The sequence below is a fragment of the Bemisia tabaci genome, chromosome 1, assembly GCF_918797505.1.
Source record: "Bemisia tabaci chromosome 1, PGI_BMITA_v3".
NCBI lineage: Eukaryota > Metazoa > Arthropoda > Insecta > Hemiptera > Aleyrodidae > Bemisia > Bemisia tabaci.
In genome coordinates, this window is record NC_092793.1 from 88,841,645 (window position 1) to 88,865,612 (window position 23,968).

General features: G+C 40.3%; 1 protein-coding gene across 1 annotated transcript in view; it reads right to left on the reverse strand.

The window, feature by feature from the left end:
• Positions 1–23,968, reverse strand: part of vkg (Collagen alpha-1(IV) chain viking) — a 216,624-nt gene that overhangs the window by 81,099 nt on the left and 111,557 nt on the right. Inside the window, exons 14-17 of the mRNA XM_072296889.1 lie at positions 19,023–19,207; positions 13,212–13,407; positions 4,137–4,330; positions 3,204–3,410 (exon numbers count right to left, since the gene is read on the reverse strand). Coding sequence (XP_072152990.1) covers positions 3,204–3,410; positions 4,137–4,330; positions 13,212–13,407; positions 19,023–19,207 — 782 coding nt within the window. The remainder of the gene's footprint in view (positions 1–3,203; positions 3,411–4,136; positions 4,331–13,211; positions 13,408–19,022; positions 19,208–23,968) is intronic.

Here is a 23,968-nt window from a genome sequence, read left to right on the forward strand (position 1 = left end):
CCTGCGACGCAACGCTCCACAGTGAGAAAAAAGAGATCACGAGGTGCGGTCAAAAATCTGTAACTTGAAGGGAAATGCATAGGTATTTATCACTAACATTCCGTCCAAAAGACACGTGCGTACAATCTAAATCAGTTCTTTATTGGTTTACTTAAAGACAAAAACATTTTATTTTAACTTCTCATATATGGTACCTACCACTCGTTTTTTCTCTGTGTGTAGTGTGTTTTTCCCGTGATTAATCAGGATTTTCAGCATTATAAGTCAAATTTTTGTATTATTCGCTTACGGTAAACCAGGCATAATTTTAAATTGCATGTAGTTTGAACCCCGAACTTGTCATTTTTGGCAAAAAATACTATACAATCGATACCTTACTTGAATATATGGATTTATTTTTGATTTCTAACGAAAATAAGCATTTGTAGGCCATATTTTGGATTTTCTTAAGGCTTGAATGGACTAACGGAGCCACGTGAAAGTTTTTTAATACATCACATTCAAAATCAGAGAGATTTGTCCAAATGTACCTTTTGATTGATACCTCACTCGCCATGGTAACTTTAACCATACAGTCAATTTTTACTCCAAATTGCCTGTTCTGACCCTAAATTTGGCTCATAAAAAATCCGAACGCAACTAGACGCAAGAAATGTTGATTTTTTTAGTTGAAAGATGTCTTCTCCTTTAAGACGTGTGTGAATTTGAACTTAACATTCGATGAAATTTGTAATTTATCCTTGTATAATAGTGATTCATTAGGATTTTCAGCATTACCTACTAATCAAATTTTGGCACTACTCACCTACGGTAACATAGGCCAAATTTTAATTTTCATGTAATTTGAACCCAAAATTTGTTATATTTATCGGAAAATACCACACAATCGGTGACCTACACGGCTATTGTGACGAATTTCTGGTTTTAGGTCCAACTAGGACAACTTTTGGCCATTTTTGGTGCCAAAATTCTAATTTCGACTTCTGAGGATTATTTTACATTGTGCTTAGTCGTAGATAGAAAATTTTGACGATAATAATCCATGAAACTAACTTAATTTGCCTTACAATTGCCCATTTCTTCGAATCTTATAGCCCACCAAGTGGATTATATCGAATTTTCGACCAAAAATTCGAGTTTTACGAATAAAATTATAGAAATTTGTACCGCACTTGCCAAATTAAAATTCTGGAGCGAGATGCAGAGTTCGAGGATTTTCAATAATCCACCATTTTAAATTTTTGCCGCCATTTTGAGGCCGAAAACGAGAGTCAAAATTCCTGATCTTTCGTACACGAGCTAAGGATATTCTAAAAAAAATCTGTGCGAAATGGCAAGCAAAAATATGCAATTCCCTCCGAGTTACAGATTTTTGACCGCGAACCATGGTCCGTTTCTCCCCACTGCGCGCTGTATTGGATTGAGCAGTAGTAGCTAACTGCGTTGAAAAGACATAAGTTTGTCTCAAAAGGCCCCTAGGGAACATGATCAATAACGCGTTCTAGTCAGTCTTAGTGAAGAAGGACTGATATCCCATCGCAGTCATTTTTTCTCCTAAGTAGATCAGATGTGGCGGATCAAAATCCTACGAATAGCGGAAAAAATTGGGATACACGGCTTTATTGTTTTATGTTGTTCATTTGGGTATAAAGAACGCTTACAAAAAAAACCTCATAAAATCCGAATAGTGCTAATCTCAGGGGAGGGGGGAAGGGGTCTAATTGGAGTATTTTCGGGTTTTTCTTTATATTCGCGCATAAAATGTTGGCTTGAGCGAAAAAAAGATTGTATTGAATTTGAAATATCGTGAAATGCTCAACAATGAGTGTACTTAAGACTTCGGACCCCCTCTCCCCCATCACCCTTTCAAATTATTTTATTTTCTACCGTCAAATCGAGATTTTGAGGTGTTCCCATCTGTGGTGGTATTAATATTGATTTCAATGCAGCAATGATTATATTTACTATAAAAAAAATTTACAACAAAAAGAGCTCTAAATACTCTTAGCCTTATTTGCTTTACCGCCCCACTACCGCCAAGTACCCTTATCTCCTCCGACTACCATCTCCCTTTCACTCAATTAGTATTTTTTTTTTTTTTTTTTTAAAAAGAAATTTTATTTAAATATATCGTAACTACTACAAGTGTTTCTTGTATCTATCTACGTGGCTTAAAACTAAAACTTAACAAACTGCATTAATTTTATATGTTAACGTTAGATAATACTATGATACTCAATTAGTATAGGTCGTTTTTCGGCATTTAACGGCTTAAATGGAAAAAAATGATAAGGTGCACTCAATGTAAAATGTCCGAGTAGAATTATTTAAAACAATACGTAAACCCCATTCAGCCCCCCTTTCCCCCTCCCCCACATCCATAAAAAAAGGTTTTTCAACAAGTCCGATTTTACACCCGGTAAGATGACACTGCGCAACTAGACAAAAGGTAAAAAGTACACCTTGTTTAGTTCGACGCGTCAAATTCGAAGATGACCCCTGTTTTCATGCATCGCTCTGACACCTCGTAGTTTTTCGGAAAAGCTGATGTCCATCGGAAAATGAATTTGCACTTTGGGTGTTCTTGCGGAACTTTTCTTGTTCAGAATGCACAAACAAACTTATTGGTCTCCTCAAAGTACCAATTTCTATATTTTTCAAATCTAGCCCGTGCGAATGAACAGGCAATCATACCAAAGCTGAGCGTGGAGACCAATAAGCTTGTTTGTGCATTCTGAACAGGAAAATTTCAACAAAAGCACCGAAAGCGCAAAATCCATTTTTTGATGGACATCAGCTTTTCCGAATAACTATGAGGTGCGAGAGCGATGCATGAAAACGGGGGTCATCTTCGAATTCGATCGAATTCGAATACCTACCCAAAATGAACAACATAAATCAATAAAACCGTGTATCCCAATTTTTCCCGTTATTTTTCCCCTCGCATCTGGACTGAAGGATTTCGCAAACGAATGAAAAAAGTCTTCAAAGTAGTTTCTTTGAATAAATAAACGCCCCGAATGCCAATTTTTGGCCAATTTTGAGATTGTCAGGTTTTGCATCATTAGTTGTGTTGACTTGATATGACTCAACAAAGCTTCAATCAATTTGTTTACGACGGCAGATTAAGCCAGTTTGGCAGTTTTAGCACGAAAAATATCGATACCATGACAAAAATGGAAAATTCGGACATCAGAACTTACCAAAACCCCACTTAAACCAGCATAACCGGGAGCACCTTTGGCTCCTCTGACGCCTCCCACTCCTGGGTAACCGGGTGATCCTCTGAGACCCTCTGGCCCTTCTGCTCCTGGTTCTCCTTTGGCGCCTTTCACACCAGTAGGACCAATATCTCCTCCAAGCAGGTTTTGACCTGGATCACCTCGATCTCCTTTCAATCCTTGCGACCCCTGAGAAATAAAGAATGGATTTATGTAGGTATTCATCTCAATTAACAGACAATATTTACAAAGGTGGGAAGGTGGTCAAAGAGGAAAGAAATGACAAACAATCTCTTCTAAACACGATCATATCGGTGACTAAACATGGTACCTACGCAGTGCTGACGACGACAGTATTTAAATATGTTACCTACGTGATATCGATGAAATTGGTCAATTTGCCAAACAGTGGCCACCATGGTACCAATGTGGAAGAATGTAATGCCGAACACCATGTCGACTACTACATAGTACTAATACGGTATCAACATGCTCGGTTTTAGCACGGACACATTGGACCGTGCGAAAACTAGGCCCTGGTTATTTTTTAAGAGAAGACTCGGTCATCTCTTAAAAAATTAAATAGGAGTGGAGATTTTGAAACATTGCAAAGCAAATTCGTGGTTTGGAAGGTTCGTTGTCGATGTGTGAAAAACTTTACAAGTCGAGATTCTTTCTTTCTTTAATAAAGTTGTGGAAACTCTTTGAAGCATTATCTAAATGGAAATAAAAATCATAAAATTGTTAATTTCTTATAAAAAAGACAGCTGCGAAAACCTAGTCGCGAACACAGGAACTACATGTAAGTACTAGACCACTTCGATGAATTAAGGTTAAAACTTTCTGACTAAAAATGAAACAGTACCTACATGAACTATGATTCATAAAATAATTAAAAGAAACAAACAGACGTACAGGAGGTCCTGGAGGTCCAGGTTGACCAGTTGAGCCTGGGTCTCCCCTTGGCCCTTGGTCCCCTGTCTCTCCAGCAAAGCCTTTCAAGCCAGGTCCACCTGGCAATGTGAAACCGGGGGGTCCTGCTGGTCCTGGCAACCCTGGAGCACCTGTATCTCCGGTGACGCCTTTCGCCCCTTTGTATCCCGTGTATCCTGAAATGGAAGAACACCAAAAAGGTTTTGATTATTTGTATGGATATAATTTTGAAATAAGAACAAACCATTATTTCTGGCGCATTCATATAAATACATGCCTGCATTAGAATATGACTAACACATATTTATATTTTGTGTAAGATAAGTCAAAGTTTCAATTAAGTATCGTAAAAGTGGAAATTTAAACACAGATATTGTGCGATACCGTGCATGAAAATTTGAATCAAAAAGTATGGTCGGCAGGGTTGGCAGTTTTGAAAAATTGTGCAGGAAAAGGAATAATGGATGGTGCGGTGTTGTAAACCTTTGCAGACAAGTTTGAGTATTGCATGTTGTCCCTTCAATCTGTTGGTTTTGAAATAGAGTTTGGTATGTTGCCCCTTCAATCTGTGGGTTATGCAATAGTGAATATTGCTCCTTTCGATTTGTAGGTTATGCAAGAGTCGTTTGGAAAATGCTGCCAATTCATGAATTTATTTTTAGGGGCGGGGGTGTGTATCAGGACCTCGGACTTTGGGCATTGGACAGTGGGCATCGGAAGCATTATCATTGGATACTTCAGTATTGGGTTCGCATATTGGAATATCGAAAGAATGGCAATTCATTGACAAGGTCCGCATGATATAACCTTAAATTCTTTTATGCCCGATATCTCGAAAACAGTGCGTCTTAGTCAATTTTGGACAGTACCAATTCCGCCGAGAATTATACGAATGTTCTACAACCATCGGAGGTCACCACAATTGGGGTCTGAACAATTGGCTTGAAATAAGTAAACGCGCCTGGGAGTTATGCAATACTTATTCCGGCCGGACGCTCGGTCGTTTACTAATTTTAAACCAACCGTCAGCTTGTAACCAGTAAACGCTCACGAGAGACACGCAACCGTATCCTGATTTTAAGGAAACGGTTGACTTAGTTCAAGATCACAGATACTCCTTTCAAACCGACGGTGATTACTTTATTTCAGGAAATATTTTCGCGTCTCGGAATGCTTCTACATTTAAGTAAACATTTTCTCACTCCAACTACACGTGGAGTACTAGTTTGGTAACGTGTTTACATGATCCAATCGAACTCTGTTGTTTTGGAACAAACATCCGTTTCTTTTCGATACTTTTTAGGTAAATGGCTTACCTACATGGTCCAAGGCGGCTCCGCCTGATATGTAGGAAACTTTTTTCCAGTGTGCAGTCTACGATAGTAAGTATGAAATCAGTAAACGCGCCTTGGAGTTATGCAAAACCCATTTCCCCGGATGTTCCCATTTACAAATTCTATAAGACAGCTCATCAGGCAGTCCCATGAGGCATTCAAATTCATGTGTCGATCGAACAGATGTCGATAAATCTATGGCTTGCACAAGCCTCTTGCGAGATTAAAAGATGCAATTTTCGGTTGAAAAAGTGTCGACGAAACGGTGGTTTTCTTTCAATAGGCGTTTTTCGAGTGAAAAAGTGTCTATGCAAACAATGTCTATCAAATACATGTTGATCGAAAATAAGTCGATAAAAAGTATGTCGATAAAAAAAAAAAAAGTTCAATGGAAAATTTGTTGATGATAAAAATGTCAATCGATCCATGTCGATCGAATCGATGTCGACTGAATTGCGTTTCTATTTTCGATTGAACTGTGTCTAGTGAACCGACGTCGATTGAAACGATGTCGACGTAAAAGTGATTTTTGTTGACGAGTTTAAATTTAAATTTTCGAACAAAAAAAAAATGTCGATTGAATTAGGTTTTCAATTTTCGATCGACTTGTGTCGACGATTCTTGTACCCACCATTTTGATCGATGTCTTGAAAACGGTGCATCCTCGCAGATTTTTGAGAGGACTAAACCTCTACGTTTTAACTATGAATGCAATGAGGCTATCGGGAAGCCTCCAAATCAATTACTAAGCCTAACATCGAACTCTGAAATCAATCAATTAATGTCTTATGTACCTTAAAAATCATCGCAAATGATTATGGCCATGGCCCAATATTTCGAGAGCGGTGCGACCCAAAGACAAAAAGACGGAGCGCTAAAAGCAAAAAATGAAGCTACTTTTCAACCACCTCTACTATTGGCTAGAAGGGTTGGCGGCGACATCGGGACAAGTTTGAAATTCAAATGTAGGGCGGGAACTGAATAAAATTGCAGAAACAAAGTATTCTAGGTTAATTTTTGCCCAAATTCACTTACCCACATATATTTTTTTACACCGAAAAAAAAGAGGAGTTCATCCAATCGCCTGGGACCTGACTCAACATCCTAAGGTGGTTGAAAAATTGGACTCTAGCCTGTTGTTTGTATCAACAGCATGCTGAAACGGCAATTCAGTACCCTTTGGTCAGTTGGACTAATGCTCGAGGCCATTAAACCAACGGCCCCAGGCGGTAAATATTACCGCCTCGAGCCGCTGACGCAATAGCTAGGGTATTGGACTCTGTCTAACAGGCGGTAAAATCTACCGCCCCTGACTGTTAACCCGGTACTTCTGAGCCATCGCAAAAAAGGCTTTTAATTAAGGGAAAATTTAGTTTTCTACTTGTCTTTCATGTTTATGATTATTATTTACTTTGAGAACATCCTTACCTTCACCAGGCTACTCTAACGGAGATGATTCAATCATCCAGCAACCTTGAAATTCTTCTGTCCGTGGCGGGATTAGAACGCGCAACCTTCGGATTACTGCCGTGCGCCGCCTTCACCGTTTGAGCTAACCAGGCTGTCTATCGAGTGCTTCACTTTTCACACATTATATAGCTTCTCCTAGTATCTCACTATCTCAATAGAATTTCCTAGCGATCTTCTTGCGCGCTATAAGATTAGTTTGACCCATGAAATATATTTTTCTCTCTTTATGTCTCTCCCTCCTTTTATTTAATTTCAAATTATTAAAAAAATATTTCATTTATATTTTAGTCTGAGAAAATTATTTAAGACAGTAGCAGCAATTTCTTGCGAAGTGTTGTTGGATGACTCAAAAACAGGAGGAGGAGAAAGAAAAACAAAGTGAACAAAAAATTTCATGAGTTTATCAATAAATTTAGGTAAATAGATAGTAACACTTGCATGTTTGTTACTCAAAATTGTTCATAAACTGACCTTCATTTTGTAACTGTTTTAAAAACTCATAAATTCAATTCATAGATCTTTGAAGATGCGAATATTTTGCGGCATAAAATGTTTTAAAGGCTTATATTATTTAAATTTAAGAAAAACCATACGCTTTGTTTCTAGCTTTCTCAAAGTAGAAAAAATGTATTTATTTAAATTTAAAAATGCTGCCTCTTCATCTAAAATACTTTTAAGACGAAAGTTTGTAATATTTCTAACATCCCGTAAAAGCGGATTTCTTTTTCCGTGTATTTTAACAGGTTCTTTTTTTTACATTACTATAAAATTCTATAATATGTTGCTGACAGGGCATGCAGCAATAAAAATCTGAAAATTATGACAATTTTAAAAATAATATCATTATTAAGGGACAGCTAAGAATGATCATGTTTTCCCGTCCCGAGAACAATAATTATTTGCGGGGGGCCAAAAATTCAAAGTCATCTTAATAAGCCATGGTGATGTTGACGGCCATTATAGAGACGTCAGAGGAACCGTTGGCTCCGCAGTCTAGATAAGTGTTTGTTCAACGCCGCGGAGGCGGTAAAATGAACCGCCTGTCGATTACATTCCCGGGTCTACAGACGTTGATTTTACGAACCACACAGGCTGTTAATTTAAAATACTTTTCATGTTAATTTAACCGTTTGATCTGTCATTTCATCAGACCTGACAGTCCGTCCATGCAACCGATTTGCTGGTTGCTGTTTTAATAATTGAGATATGCTGAGGTAGCGCCCAGGGCGATTAGATGAAATGAAAAACTGGTATTATATTTGACACCCAAAGTGACTGTTCAAATTACACCTCTTTTTTTTCGGTGTAGATTTTTCATTTGGGCGTAACGGTCATCTAGGTCTGTAACGTCCTGTTTCAGGACCACCATGAGCAGAAGAAAAACTAACTTAATCTGAGATTAGTGCCTGTTACCGAGCAAAAGAAGGTGTATTATAAAAATGCAATGTCCCAACTTTCTTAAGATATTCGTTGTTGGCATTTAAAACACGTTTAGAAGATGAAATGTGGAAAAATCAAGAGGACAAGTTCAAATCAAATTTCCGTTTGCCGCCATGAATTCCCGCGCTCATTTACACCCTCACACAAGCACCCAGCGCCAAACCAGGCTTCACTTTTCCCCCGTGTTATTAGATACGAGCACTCCGTCTTTGTGTCTTTGGTGCGACCTGAACGATTTAAAATGAGATTAAATCTGCCGAGGGCTAATTTGCCGAAAAGCCTGAAATCAAGCACGTATTGTCTTAAAAGCATCGGGAGCTTGCCGAACCAATTCTTCAGAATGTAGTCGAAGTCTAAAATTGACTATTATTATTATCGTCTTAGTTTTAGATGGCTCTTGAAAGTGCAGCAGTGTCCGAGGGGTGGGCACCGGAACGTGTATGGAGCCGCGAGAACGTGCATTAAACTGTGGATTTTGGTACGGGGCAGTTTAGGACCCCACACACTCCTTATAGGAAAGAGTGCCTTATTCGATCTTTAATTCATTTTTTACTTTCTCGCTACCATAGGACAGAGGAAGTATTGTCATCCTACAAAGGGGAAAAAGTTGAAAATTCATTTCTATACGTTTTAAGGTCCTAGGAATCAAAATAACCATACTTGAAAAAATGTGTGTCCGGTCCGTCAGGCGTCCCCCAAATCTGTATGCAGCGATATCTTAGAATCTATCTGTTCGATTTCATTCAAAAGGACTCTACAACAAAACGGCCAAATCGGCCTAAACACGGAATCCTACGATTTTCTCAGGGATGGAAGAGGGTCTCCCCGGACACTCAAAACTGGTCATATTTTTTGCCTAACCCCCAGGGAAAAGAGGGGATGGGGGGTCAAAGTCAACCACTTTAAAGTATCATAACTTCTCGACAGTTTGTCGTAGAAAGATGATCTTGGTGTCAAAATTTCCAGAAAAATGAGAGCTTTCAGAATATATGTATGAAATAAATAAAATTTTAAATTTTGACCCACTTTTTGGGGAATTATACAAGGTTCCCCTATCGTAAATTTTCGTTTTTCGATATTTTCGGTCGTTCGGTTCGCACGGAGCAAAACAAAAACAACTCTAAATGAAAGAAGAGGGCATAAGGTTTAAAACAAGCCCAAGTTCATCTTGGGGAAACGATTAGAAGCGGAGTTGTGAGTCTTCAAAGTTGACGCGGCGCGCGGGAACCTTGTATGTTCCGAGTCTCAAGGTCACCTACGCCCCCCGGATTGCCTGCAGGTTGCAAGTTTTTGTGTTTTTATGCTTCTGTAGGTTGCTTTTAATGTAAATCATTCCATGAAAATATGACCAGTTTTGAGTGTCCGGGGAGACCCTCTTCCATCCCTGAGAAAATCGTAGGATTCCGTGTTTAGGCCGATTTGGCCGTTTTGTTGTAGGGTCCTTTGCAGAGAAGACCATATCTACGGTCTCTTTATGCACGTCAAACGATCTTGGGGTACGCTAAAATTTGGGATGGAGGCTAGGGGCCAAAGTTGATTCTTAGCAAAATCATACGGAAAGCTCATTTTGAAGGACTGTAGGAAAGAGGCTTGTACCTAGGAATGATTTTCCATTTTTATTTTTTTAAAGATCCTTTTTCGAAAAATGTAAATCTTTTACTGCTATGGCTTACTACTGAGGGTCCTTAGTAACATACTAGGGGGCTACGCCCCCTGGCCGCTACGCGGCCCAACCCCCTGAAGGCGCTCCGGGGTGTCAATGGGCCGCTTCGCGGCCCTATTTTTATCCTCCTATCGGTGTTAGTTTTATTTTTCCCCTAAAAAATTACGATATGAGATATACTTTACTTTTAGAATATAATACTTTTTGGTTTTGATGAATAAAGAAACACATTTTTTTTGAAGTCTAAAGGACGCGTTTTGGAATGACTGCTTGATGAAATATTGCAGTAAAACAACGATCATTGATAATCAGGTAATAATTAAGTATATATCGGGATGTGGGAAACGAACCCACACCATGATCTGAGTGGACGCTTCCGACGTCTTTGACGACTCGGCCACCGCTCGTCTTGGCGGAATTAGAGCGAATCTTGTGTAGATAAGTGTAGAGCTGATGCGCAGGCTACACAGCTACTGCGCAACCTCCTTGACCACTGCGCATCCTCCCGCGCATAGCGGTAGCAGTCTCGGAGCATTCTGAAAATTCACTCACTTTTATAACGTGATTGTAAAAAAACCTGGGTCCTATTTCCAAAATCTGAATAGAGCGGGCTCATCTACGGCCAATTACCCGTCGATTACCGCAAAAAACTTGGAAATCGGCCCGGTAGAACGCTCAAACGAACTATGACAAAAAGTATAAATTTACATTGTTTAAATGGGAGAATTCGCAACTTTACCACTTAATATAAAAAAACCTAGGCCATATTTTGAAAATCTGAAAAGAGTTGGCTTATCTAGAGACAATTGCCCGTCGATAGCCGCAAAAATCATAAAAATCGGCTTGGTAGAACGCTGGAACTAAGCGTTACCAGTTTCGCAAAATTAGGAGGTCTCGGAGCTTATAGTATAGATATTTTTTTGGTTTGGTTCAGACAATTTTATAATAGTATTTTTGGGATTTTAAAAATTCCAAAAAATCGTTCCAAGGTACACCATGGTGGTGTACCATGGAATAGCATGGGCTGAACGTTGGAATGCATGACAAAAATCCTACATTCCTCCTACTAAATTGGCATTTAAGCTGAAAATAAAGCAGAACACACTCAAGTTAATTTACAGGATGTATGTTCCATGATACTGGTGGGTTTAAGTCAAATTGAATGATGAAAGAGAACTTTTTTTTAAACTTTTCAATGTTATAACGCTATCTCTCATCCGTTGCGGAGATCTCTGCAGATTTGAATCATTGTTTGAAGGAATTCAGCCTTTGCTTGAAATTTAAGACTAACTGTCTCTCTTAGAAGCAAAAATTTTGTTTTTATTAAAAAAATAAGGCACAACCGTGTTTCGGTTCCAAGCAGGTTCCAAGGTACAATTTCCGCCAAAAAAAAACAAGTCGTGATTTCTAGGTTAGGAATCCAACAATGGAGTTCAAAAAACTGTGTGCATGTAGTACATGCATTTAGGTTTCAAAATATATAAAGTCCAGAGACCTAAAAAAATATTTTAGGGGGGTAGCATCACTTTATCGCTTTCTTAAAAATTTTGAAAAGGAGTTCAAAATTCGATTTTTTTTCGATATTTGACGGAGATGATGGCATAGAGCAACTTTTTCAAGATGAATTGCTTCGTTACACGTCAGACAACCTTAGTTCATGATACGAGCACTCTGGCGCTATTATGGCGGGAAATATGAAATTTATTCCAAAGGTGCAACCATCCCCAAGGTACGAGCCTCTCATTCACTTAATCATTCACTCCTTCCTTTAATTCACGGAATCAGAGAAACAGCAACCGCTGATTACGCGAAGACGGCAGCACGTGGAAAGTTGGCGCAATGATCACTTTCAATCAGCATCCATAGGTACTTAGACCATTTCAATGCAATAAAGCAACGCCAACGTTGTACCATTACCTACGCCAACAACATTTCATACAGGCCCTTTTTATACTTGGGTAAACATGACTTCGCGGTGTAATAGACTGCACCAGCAGTAGGAGAGGGACCGGTAGTCATTTCTTATAACTTGAGTTTTAGGAACTACAGTTCCTGAGACTGACAAAGTTCTCAATCATAGTCTTAAAGAGTTATGTCTAACTTTTTTTTCCTAATGTGGCAGAAAGTGCAGTAAATTTGTGAGATTGACGGCACGTTCTATCATGATAGAAGAAGGCGTCAATGTGTAGTGACCCCCCTGCCAAAATCTTGTCGGCCTACCAATCTATAATTCAGTTATGTCCTATAAGTACCCGAATTGATGTTCCAAACAAAAGCTTGATGCAAAGCAATATGCGACTTACGTCATAACGTGCCTCAAAGTTGCCTTGCGAAACTGATGAAGCCTAAAGATTTTCTTCAAGCTCACACTATTTTTAAAATCATCCACGGGTATTATACTATTCTAGTTTGAGTAATAAAAGGAGGCTCTGTCAGCATCAGAGAGTACCTATGTCGCACTGCTTTGCACCTTTAAGTATGAAGCTTGGAAGAAAATGCGCATACTTAAGAGCAGTTTCTGAAAAAAATAGATTACTAATTTCAAGTAAAGCTAGTCTTGATGCATATTCTGTGAAAGAATCGCTCCCTAATTCCACTTTTTAAGCATCAAAAACGCCCGTTTTGCCATTAGGATCCATGCAATTTTAAAATTTCAAACATATTATTATATTTCTCGAAAAAGCAGAAACTGCACTTATTCACCTGCTTGTCCTCTAAGCCCCTTAAATACCCCCCCCCCTCCCCGGCTAAAATCCCGTAGGTACTTAGAACAGGAAATACGTCTTTAGAACGTCTCGTAAAATATGAGCCAAACCTTTTAAAGAACAAACACTGCAATTCTCCTACTATGGATCTTTTATTTTCACCTTCATCTGTAAATTTTGAATTTGTGGATAGGCGGGCAAAATGTACAACTCTCTTAATGATTGTGAGCAGGTAGTGATAGTTGCACGTAATCGCTGTTTATTACAGCTACTACCATGGCTTTTTCATTTCGCATTCTGTAAAATTTGGAAATGTGAATAGGCAGGCGACATATACAGCTCTCTTATTGATTGTGAGTACCCAGGTAACGATAATTGCACGCAATCGCTGCTTATTACAGCGTCTTACTTGGGTATTGGCAACTAGCAGAGAAAAGTGAGTTACCTATGTCTCCTATTTCTCCCTTTGGCCCTTTTTCTCCTTTGAAATTTGCTTGAAATTCACTGGCTTCGCCTGGCTCCCCAGGGGCTCCCATATCGCCTTCCTCTCCTTTTATTCCTGGCAGTCCTGCATCACCTGGGTCTCCTTGCAAAAATTCCTTTGGGACGGGGCGGAGTCTCCTTTTGACCCTGGCAAACCATCAGGGGCTCGCAATCCGTCTACGCCAGGATTTCCTTGGTCTCCATGGACACCCTAAAACAATGAGTAGTTGCAAAAATTAAACTATTCGGTAGGTATTCTTTGAACAAAATGACACAGAGCTGGACATTTGAGACAATAACGGTGCACTTTCATGCACGGGCAGAGAACATCTCGGTTTTCCTGATAAACTCAGGAGTTAAATTGAGAGTTTTTCAAATCTGTACCTACCCATTTACGTAAGAAGTTAAAGAGGCGGGCAGGACTTTTGGCTTAGGTACCCTTTACATGAAAATAGCAAAAAAAGAAAAGAGTACAATATATATTGTTAATTAATATGAGGGTAGGTAAGAGTCTTGAGTAACGATGCAGTTATTTCGCTTTTTTTTGCAAATCTCTCTGAAAATTCCAAATTGGCATTCTGCGTTCCAAAATTATTGCGGTGCTAGAGGTTTTGGGAGCTTTCATAACTTCAGCATCACACTCTCTCGGCATTTTTGACCCCGTTCATCCTTAATTTTGACGCGTTTTTCACGTAAACTCCTCGTACGGTAGGAATGATAATGATAGTTGTCCTAACTTCAGCCCGTTGATATCAAGCAACGTAACGAAAGGGGTGAAGGAATCTTCAAGCTATCGAGAAATTTTTAAGTGTTACCTGATAGTGCAAAAAATGAAATGTTAAAATTATTGGTTTGAGGCGGCAACATCGACAGTTTATTAAATTATCTTCGTTTTTCAACGTACTCTGAAGGAGCAAAAATTAAATATTAAAATGATTGGTTGGAGACGGCAGCATCGCCCATCAATTCATCAATCTTCCTCTTATCAGGGCTGCCTAAAGGTGCAGAAAATAAATTGTTGGTTCGACTTAGCAGCTTGCATTCGATCAATCCTAACTAATCATAAGTTCGGTGCTGTCGGTTTACCTAACCTGAGCCTGGTGATGTACAGTGACCTAATTTAAATGGAGTGGTATCCACTCCAAAGACATAAAGACGGAGTGCTCGTATCTAAAAGCACGGGGAAAAGTGAAGCCTGGTTTGGCGCTGGGTGCTTGTGTGAGTGTGTAAATGAGCGCGGGAATCCATGGCGGCAAACGGAAATTTGATTTGAACTTGTCCTCTTGATTTTTCCACATTTCTTCTTCGAAACGTATTTTAAATGCCTAAAACGAATATATTAAGAAAGTTGGGACTGCGTCCTATTATAATACACCTACTTTTGCTCGGTAACAGGCAGTAATATCAGATAAAGTTAGTTTTTCTTCTGCTCACGGTGGTTCTGCCGGTTCAACAGTCGGTTTACAGTCGTAGATGACAGTTACTCCCAAATGAAATTAATCGGTCGACGACGGACCAAAACTAACCTAAAGTTATACAAATATAAGTGTGTAAGTGAATTTGGGCAAAAAGCAACCTAAAATACTTTGTTTCCGCAATTTTATTTAGTTCCTGCCCTACATTTGAATTTCAAACTTGTCCCAATTTCGCCGCCAATCCTATAGCCAATAGTAGAGGTGATTGAAAAAGAAGCTTCATTTTTTGCTTTTAGCGCTCCGTCTTAATGTCTTTGATCCACTCCGAGCAGAGCGCTGCCTCTGACAGTCGACGCGGGAGCGAAAAATTAGATTCAATCAAATATTTTTTTTTTTACAGCTTCGTTCTTATTGTTCAATAACATCAGCGATAAATAACCTCGACGGCAAATGACGTCATCGTTTATTAACGTCAACATTTCATGATCCTTACGACCACAAACGAATGGGTCAGTTACAAAACGGCTCAAGCGCCAGATAAAAAAATACGAAAAAAACTGTAAGAACCAACTCGTTTTAGATTGCAGATAATTAATAATGTGATTAATTAAGCTTTAACATTTTAGGGCTCTGAGATTTATAAGGGGTCAATTAAAACGGTTATTACCATTTTTCTCGAAATCTCGTATTTGGCGCTTGAGCCCTTTTGTAACTGACCGATTCAAACATCTATCCCTACTCCTTCTCCGAACTTTAAATCGAGACTTAAGTCATTGACTTGCTGCGTGTTTTTGTCACGGGACCATCTAGTGAGACAGAATCAACGGTGGAACGATTGGCACATGGAGTACAGATACGGGTATCGTTAAAATGAGCGCTGGTACGCTCAAGATGAATAGGGAAACTTCCAACAAGGTAGAAGGTGCGCATTTAATTTCCGAATTGATCGGACACATCGTGATGTTTGCTTCGATTGAGTTTTCGACCACTGCCACCATCGTCCCAACGACGGCAATGAGAAATATTTTATGGATCATGATTTTTATATCACAGAACAGAAAAGATGACGAATACTATTTATACAGTTACTTAAACGAAATCCTTGCTGTCAATCCAACTGTTGTTACTCTCATCTAGACTCAAACACTTGCCGAATGCTTGGTTTTTTTTGCGGTGCAGAACATCCTCTAAGAGAAACGTATCCTTGTCTGTGGTGGGCTGGAGTTCTTCGCGGTAGAATTTCCCTTTGATAATCTTATCTCGCTTGTCTATCAGATCGGAGGTGATAAGAACGGTTGGAATGACTGTCGGATCCGGAGTGGAAAAGAGAACCGGAGGACCGTACTAGAAAATAGGGAAAAAAGGGAGGGAAGGAAAATCCATCTCGGGGACAGTACCAAAGGCAACTACGAGAATCGCATACCTAGGCATCCCACCACGAGAAGAAGAAAGCATAAAACTAAAATCGGAGAAACAAAGCGGAATGAAAACCTGAACGGAAACTCAAATGGTCAGAAAACAAGATGAACAAGAAAACCGAACAAACGAAAAGCATCACCACGGTATGGCACTTCGTGGTGGCATGTCAGGGTATGCACGTCCTGACGCAACTCGAGGAATGAACGTCTCGAGGGAATCTCTCAGGGAATGGACGTCCTGAGGCAACTCTCTTTCTAGGGAATGGACGTCCTAGAAAGGAGACTAAAGGAAAAAGACTTAAGAAGTCGGCTTACTCTCGGCGTTGCAAGAACGGGGGAAGCTAGCAAACAAAACTCTCGTCGGTAGCCTTCTACCGAGCTGATCGCAGACTGATCGCCGCCGCGGCCACTCTCCTGACCGTCGCCGTGGGCAGAGACAAGAGACCCTCCACTAGTATCTTGGCCATGGTGGAAGCTTTTACTTTCGGGACTTCAGCATTCTACTGTTGACTTACCTACATGGTTGATGTTCAACAACGTGTTGGCAGTTTCGTTTTGCAAACAAGCCGAAAATGGCCGACGTTTGGGAAAGTCGTTTGGCTCATGACGTCATCCGAAGCTCATCATCGACCATGTAGGTAAGTCAACAGCCGAAACTAGGGTGATGACTGTTGCTCCCTAATAATTGTCCATAAGGAATTGTTGAAACCCCGAAAGTAAAAGTTTCCACCTGTCGCCAGGAGGCCAGTGGAGGGTCTCTTGTCTCTGGCCGTGGGTCGCTGCGTGCGCGTGGGCTTGCGCACTGGTCACTTGGCGCCTGCGCACAACGACTCACGATCAGGAGCGGGGCCGGCAACGAAGTCGCGGCAGCGACTGGCGATCCCGCGCTAAAACTAAGTAAAACTAAAATATCTCTTTTTGGGCGTAAGACCCAACAATGACGTTGACGATCTTGAGAATTTCCGTGCTCCAGTTCGGTGTGAATTCTTTCTTAAATACCTAGGGCATTAAGTCGTGATATGTGGGCGGGATCACCCACTTGTAAATTTCTTGTGACCAAACGTCTCTTTTGGATTTTGGTCAGTGGCGGTTAGCGAAGCTTTTCTTGGATCATCGGCACGTCCTTCTCGGTAACGTCGATAGATTTCATCCCGATGATGCGATCGCCGATGGTGGTGGAACGCTCCAGTTGTACTCCCGCACAAGTTTCGGCAACACATCCATCCACGTACTTGAACTAACCCTTTACGCATTTCACATATTCGTTTAAGCGTCCTGTTGAATCGCTTAAAGATGGAGGTTTTGGTGGTCGAGTATACGAGCTGTACATGTTGATCTTGTGCCGCTTTATCAACGCATCACATTTCGATGGTGAAAGTGCAGAGGTGCGTTACTCGATTTTTGACAGTTTTGAGTTAGCTGCATAAACGCATTGTTGGGGATGTTGTCTATCTGCCAGCAAGAGATTATATAATCGAAATAAATCGGGAAACCTAAAACCATAGAGCTTTTTTCGGGTATCTCGGGCTTAAGTGCAGAAATGCCTATCTCGTTCGGGCCCCTTCATTTCATCTGGCGCGCCTTCCGCACAACGCGCGTACCTCAGCGGTTCTTGCCAACGGCATAGGTACGTTAGCAGATCAGATGTTCTGTGTTCTTATTTATTTTCAGGAATTCGCTGGTTTTTAAAAAAGCGTCCTCCTGAAAGGGCCCTCTGGTATCATTTTTTCATAAGCACTATTGACTAGCAGCGCTGTGTTCATGTCCATTATTATTCACTCTCTGGGCCAATACAATCATATAGGTACCTACTGACAGTTCATCTCAACGGTCAGTTTTATTGAAGTCAATCGCGTCATACATAGCTTCATCCATCGTATTGGATCAAGCATTTAAACAAGTTTTAAGTACACGTGTGTATGAATACCCAAAATCTTTTTTTGATCTTAATGATCAAGAAAAGGCTCAAAACGCTAATTCGTAGCAGAAATTCGTATCTCGTGATCAAATGTCATTTTTCAAACATATAATACTTGATCCAGTCGTATGAGATCTACGTTAATCTAAAGCTTTTGATAAGGAATTGTAAGCGTGAAACTCTTTTTTTAGTCTTTAAATTATAAAAATCCGCCAACAACAGGTTTAGAACACTAAGTGCAAAAATTCGTATTTCGTGATAAAGTGTCAATTCTCAGTGCCGAAAGTACGAATCACGGCACTTCTGTCGCGTTTTCTATAAGTTCGAGAAATCATTTAAAATGCTAATGGAGTCTGTAAAAGTATCTTATTCTTGCTATCCTCGAGAATTGAATAAGCACCGTCCTCCCTTCCCACAATTGGAGGACGGTGATTATACAGTAAATATATATAAACATGCATAGAAATAATTTATATAACTAATAATTATATGGACCGCGTTAAACAGGAAGGAACCAAGCCACATCAGCTATTTGCCAAATTTGATCGGGCAAATTAATTTTTTACATGAAAACGGTTGTGCGGAATTGTGTGCAAACAGTGAATTTTCTCCATAATTCAAAGCAAATTCCTTAAAATTTGCAAAGGAATCCGCACGAACGTTCTCTCGTAAAAAATAAAATTTACCTGTTAAATTTGACAATGACTGCGATGCGGCTTGGTTCCTTTCTGTTTAACGAGGTCCATATAATACCTATACAATAAAAGGATTGGACGGATGTCGTGACCTTGAGGTTCCTCGGTCCTCCCGTGTCCCAAGCTCTTCAAAATTGGTCGCAGGACCCCGGCGGCTGGCTCTCCCGTCTGTCCGCGGGACTTTCCGGTCCGGCCTTCCGAGGGGTTGCGACATCCCTTAAGGGTTTTTCCGGAAAAACCGCCGCCGCTCCCACCTCCTTCTCTTTTCGCTCTCTTTTCGGCTGAATTAAATTGCACTCAACTGCACAGCTCTGAAGAAGTACTCACTTTCTCTCCCCTACGACCAGGTAATCCTGTGGCGCCGGGTGGCCCTTCTTTTCCAGGAAATCCACTTAATCCTCTTTGACCTTTCGGACCTTCCGGACCTGGACGACCTTGTTCTGCTTTGATTTGACTTAAAGATCCAATTATTTCTCCTTTCACTCCTTTGGGGCCTTGCACTCCAGGCAAACCTGCACAGACATCCAATTCAGCGTTATATTATTGTGTTAGTTAGTATGAACGTGTTAGATAAATAATACAGTAAGTCCGTTGCATTTTTACGTATCCTAAAAGCTCTTCCCTGCTAAAAAAAAATCGTGTTGTTTAGTGAAACATAGTACCTAACATGTTGACGACAACAAGATATCAACATGGGGTCAGTCAGAAGGTAAGATGATCGTTAATTTAATTACTCTTGTGAAGCCCTACGGACGATTCATTTTGTTAGCAATGTGGTACGAGCAGGATACTATTATGGCTTAACGTAGCATCATGGTACCAACTTGTCAAGTGACTAAAAGTGTCGAATATGGTATCAAAGTAATCTCAATATGGGACAATGTTGACTGTTGAGACAGAGTTGATGAGTCGCTGGTAGCAAGTTAATATCGTTTTAATACCATTTTGGGAAGTTTGTGTTGGCATCAACATAGTAAGTATCGTGTTTCACTAGCCACAATAATACCATATTAGCAGTATGGAGAGCCGTTTCCCAAGTAGTATTCATCAACGGAAAAATCGCGATTTTATCGCCGATAAAATCGCTAGGATCATCAACATCTGAGCGATTATCCTCGATCTTTTCGCGATTTTATTGCGATTTTATCGGCCCGAAAAAATAGCGATTTTATCGCGAGGATAATCGCTCAAACGTTGATGATCCTAGCGATTTTATCACCGATAAAATCGCTAAAAAAGGGGTCTACGCTATTAGCAGATTGCCGTTAGATCCTTTGAAGAAGACGAGCGTAAAATCCCCGGAGCCTCCGCGGGGATTCGAACCTCAGTCGCCACGGTGGTAGGCCAGCACTTTTCCACTGGGCTATGGCCGCTACATGATTTGCGGATGCGAATTGAAGCCTCTTACCTATACATGGATCGGCGCTTCGTAACCTTACAACTTTTGTCATTGCGTTGACTGACACCGAGTTTTCATTGGAATTTTTTTTTTATTTTCCCTCCTCTGTATTTTATTTCATACCTTGAAATACGGTTGGTAAAATAAGGTTCTATTGGGAATTTTATCATTCTGTCTCTGTAAAATTACCAATAATAGTGAGATGGCAAAGTTACCGATGGACCTTGGTAAAAACACCAACATTTTTTATCGACTGTGGTAGAATTACCGAGATAAAATGGTAAAGTTATACCGGAAATTGATTACCAATAAAAGTGGTACATATTCTTACCTGAAAAAACCAGTAAAAATACCGGTTTTTAGGTAAGCTTACCAGTCTAGCTTGGTAACATTACCAATAATTGGTAAAAAAGTGAGATGGTAAAGTTACCAACGGACCTCGGTAAAAACGCCGAGAATTTTTTCTCAGTGTGGGCGTACCTCCCACCATCCAAACTTCACGCCCAACCTCGTATCGAGTCGTTCTTACACCTCCGCTAAAGAACATCTTTCATAAGCGTTATTCATGCGTTATTGGGCGTTGATGAGAAATTTCAATTTTATCTCTACAAAATCTCGTTCTGTGAAATCGAAATTTTATTGCAATTTAATGCGATAAAATCTCAATTTATCGTGATAAATCGCCGTCGATAAAATCGCGATTTTATTGCAATTTAATACGATGAAATCGCAATTTATCGCGATTTTTTATCCGATAATGTTGCAATAAATCGACCTCGATAAAATCGCGATACATCCTCCTATTAAATCGCAATTTATCGCGATCACTGCTACTTGGGTTGTAACTAGAGAAACGAATGTTGACAATATAGGTACAAGAAATATGAGATAATGAAGACATACAGGGTTATTCAAAAGTTACTCACCACTGGCCATGAGGGGGGTGGCCAGTTGAATTTTTTGAGTTGCCCCCCCCCCCCCCGAGGGGATCAAAAACTGGAAAGTACCTACCTAAAAAATTGTCCCCCTCGATATGAGGAATACCGTCTTAAACCACAAGTCTATAGCATAATTAGAACTAAAGTTATGGCCAGTGGTGCGTGACTTTTGAATAACCCTGTATATGAAAAATGAGGGGCCAATTGTAACTAAAGATATGAATGTTGACAATATATGAGAAATATAACATAATTAAGATGCATATGAAATATGCAGTATTTATAAATTAAACTGTCAATTTATATATGATGGCCCAGACCTACTGCACCATGCCTTTTTTCGAAGAAAAAGTGGTTTCTGAGTTCTGGAAGGTGGATAGTTGAATGGTTCCTCTTATCAGGGCTGCCTAAAGGTGCAGAAAATAAATTGTTGGTTCGACTTAGCAGCTTGCATTCGATCAATCCTAACTAATCATAAGTTCGGTGCTGTCGGTTTACCTAACCTGAGCCTGGTGATGTACAGTGACCTAATTTAAATGGAGTGGTATCCACTCCAAAGACATAAAGACGGAGTGCTCGTATCTAAAAGCACGGGGAAAAGTGAAGCCTGGTTTGGCGCTGGGTGCTTGTGTGAGTGTGTAAATGAGCGCGGGAATCCATGGCGGCAAACGGAAATTTGATTTGAACTTGTCCTCTTGATTTTTCCACATTTCTTCTTCGAAACGTATTTTAAATGCCTAAAACGAATATATTAAGAAAGTTGGGACTGCGTCCTATTATAATACACCTACTTTTGCTCGGTAACAGGCAGTAATATCAGATAAAGTTAGTTTTTCTTCTGCTCACGGTGGTTCTGCCGGTTCAACAGTCGGTTTACAGTCGTAGATGACAGTTACTCCCAAATGAAATTAATCGGTCGACGACGGACCAAAACTAACCTAAAGTTATACAAATATAAGTGTGTAAGTGAATTTGGGCAAAAAGCAACCTAAAATACTTTGTTTCCGCAATTTTATTTAGTTCCTGCCCTACATTTGAATTTCAAACTTGTCCCAATTTCGCCGCCAATCCTATAGCCAATAGTAGAGGTGATTGAAAAAGAAGCTTCATTTTTTGCTTTTAGCGCTCCGTCTTAATGTCTTTGATCCACTCCGAGCAGAGCGCTGCCTCTGACAGTCGACGCGGGAGCGAAAAATTAGATTCAATCAAATATTTTTTTTTTTACAGCTTCGTTCTTATTGTTCAATAACATCAGCGATAAATAACCTCGACGGCAAATGACGTCATCGTTTATTAACGTCAACATTTCATGATCCTTACGACCACAAACGAATGGGTCAGTTACAAAACGGCTCAAGCGCCAGATAAAAAAATACGAAAAAAACTGTAAGAACCAACTCGTTTTAGATTGCAGATAATTAATAATGTGATTAATTAAGCTTTAACATTTTAGGGCTCTGAGATTTATAAGGGGTCAATTAAAACGGTTATTACCATTTTTCTCGAAATCTCGTATTTGGCGCTTGAGCCCTTTTGTAACTGACCGATTCAAACATCTATCCCTACTCCTTCTCCGAACTTTAAATCGAGACTTAAGTCATTGACTTGCTGCGTGTTTTTGTCACGGGACCATCTAGTGAGACAGAATCAACGGTGGAACGATTGGCACATGGAGTACAGATACGGGTATCGTTAAAATGAGCGCTGGTACGCTCAAGATGAATAGGGAAACTTCCAACAAGGTAGAAGGTGCGCATTTAATTTCCGAATTGATCGGACACATCGTGATGTTTGCTTCGATTGAGTTTTCGACCACTGCCACCATCGTCCCAACGACGGCAATGAGAAATATTTTATGGATCATGATTTTTATATCACAGAACAGAAAAGATGACGAATACTATTTATACAGTTACTTAAACGAAATCCTTGCTGTCAATCCAACTGTTGTTACTCTCATCTAGACTCAAACACTTGCCGAATGCTTGGTTTTTTTTGCGGTGCAGAACATCCTCTAAGAGAAACGTATCCTTGTCTGTGGTGGGCTGGAGTTCTTCGCGGTAGAATTTCCCTTTGATAATCTTATCTCGCTTGTCTATCAGATCGGAGGTGATAAGAACGGTTGGAATGACTGTCGGATCCGGAGTGGAAAAGAGAACCGGAGGACCGTACTAGAAAATAGGGAAAAAAGGGAGGGAAGGAAAATCCATCTCGGGGACAGTACCAAAGGCAACTACGAGAATCGCATACCTAGGCATCCCACCACGAGAAGAAGAAAGCATAAAACTAAAATCGGAGAAACAAAGCGGAATGAAAACCTGAACGGAAACTCAAATGGTCAGAAAACAAGATGAACAAGAAAACCGAACAAACGAAAAGCATCACCACGGTATGGCACTTCGTGGTGGCATGTCAGGGTATGCACGTCCTGACGCAACTCGAGGAATGAACGTCTCGAGGGAATCTCTCAGGGAATGGACGTCCTGAGGCAACTCTCTTTCTAGGGAATGGACGTCCTAGAAAGGAGACTAAAGGAAAAAGACTTAAGAAGTCGGCTTACTCTCGGCGTTGCAAGAACGGGGGAAGCTAGCAAACAAAACTCTCGTCGGTAGCCTTCTACCGAGCTGATCGCAGACTGATCGCCGCCGCGGCCACTCTCCTGACCGTCGCCGTGGGCAGAGACAAGAGACCCTCCACTAGTATCTTGGCCATGGTGGAAGCTTTTACTTTCGGGACTTCAGCATTCTACTGTTGACTTACCTACATGGTTGATGTTCAACAACGTGTTGGCAGTTTCGTTTTGCAAACAAGCCGAAAATGGCCGACGTTTGGGAAAGTCGTTTGGCTCATGACGTCATCCGAAGCTCATCATCGACCATGTAGGTAAGTCAACAGCCGAAACTAGGGTGATGACTGTTGCTCCCTAATAATTGTCC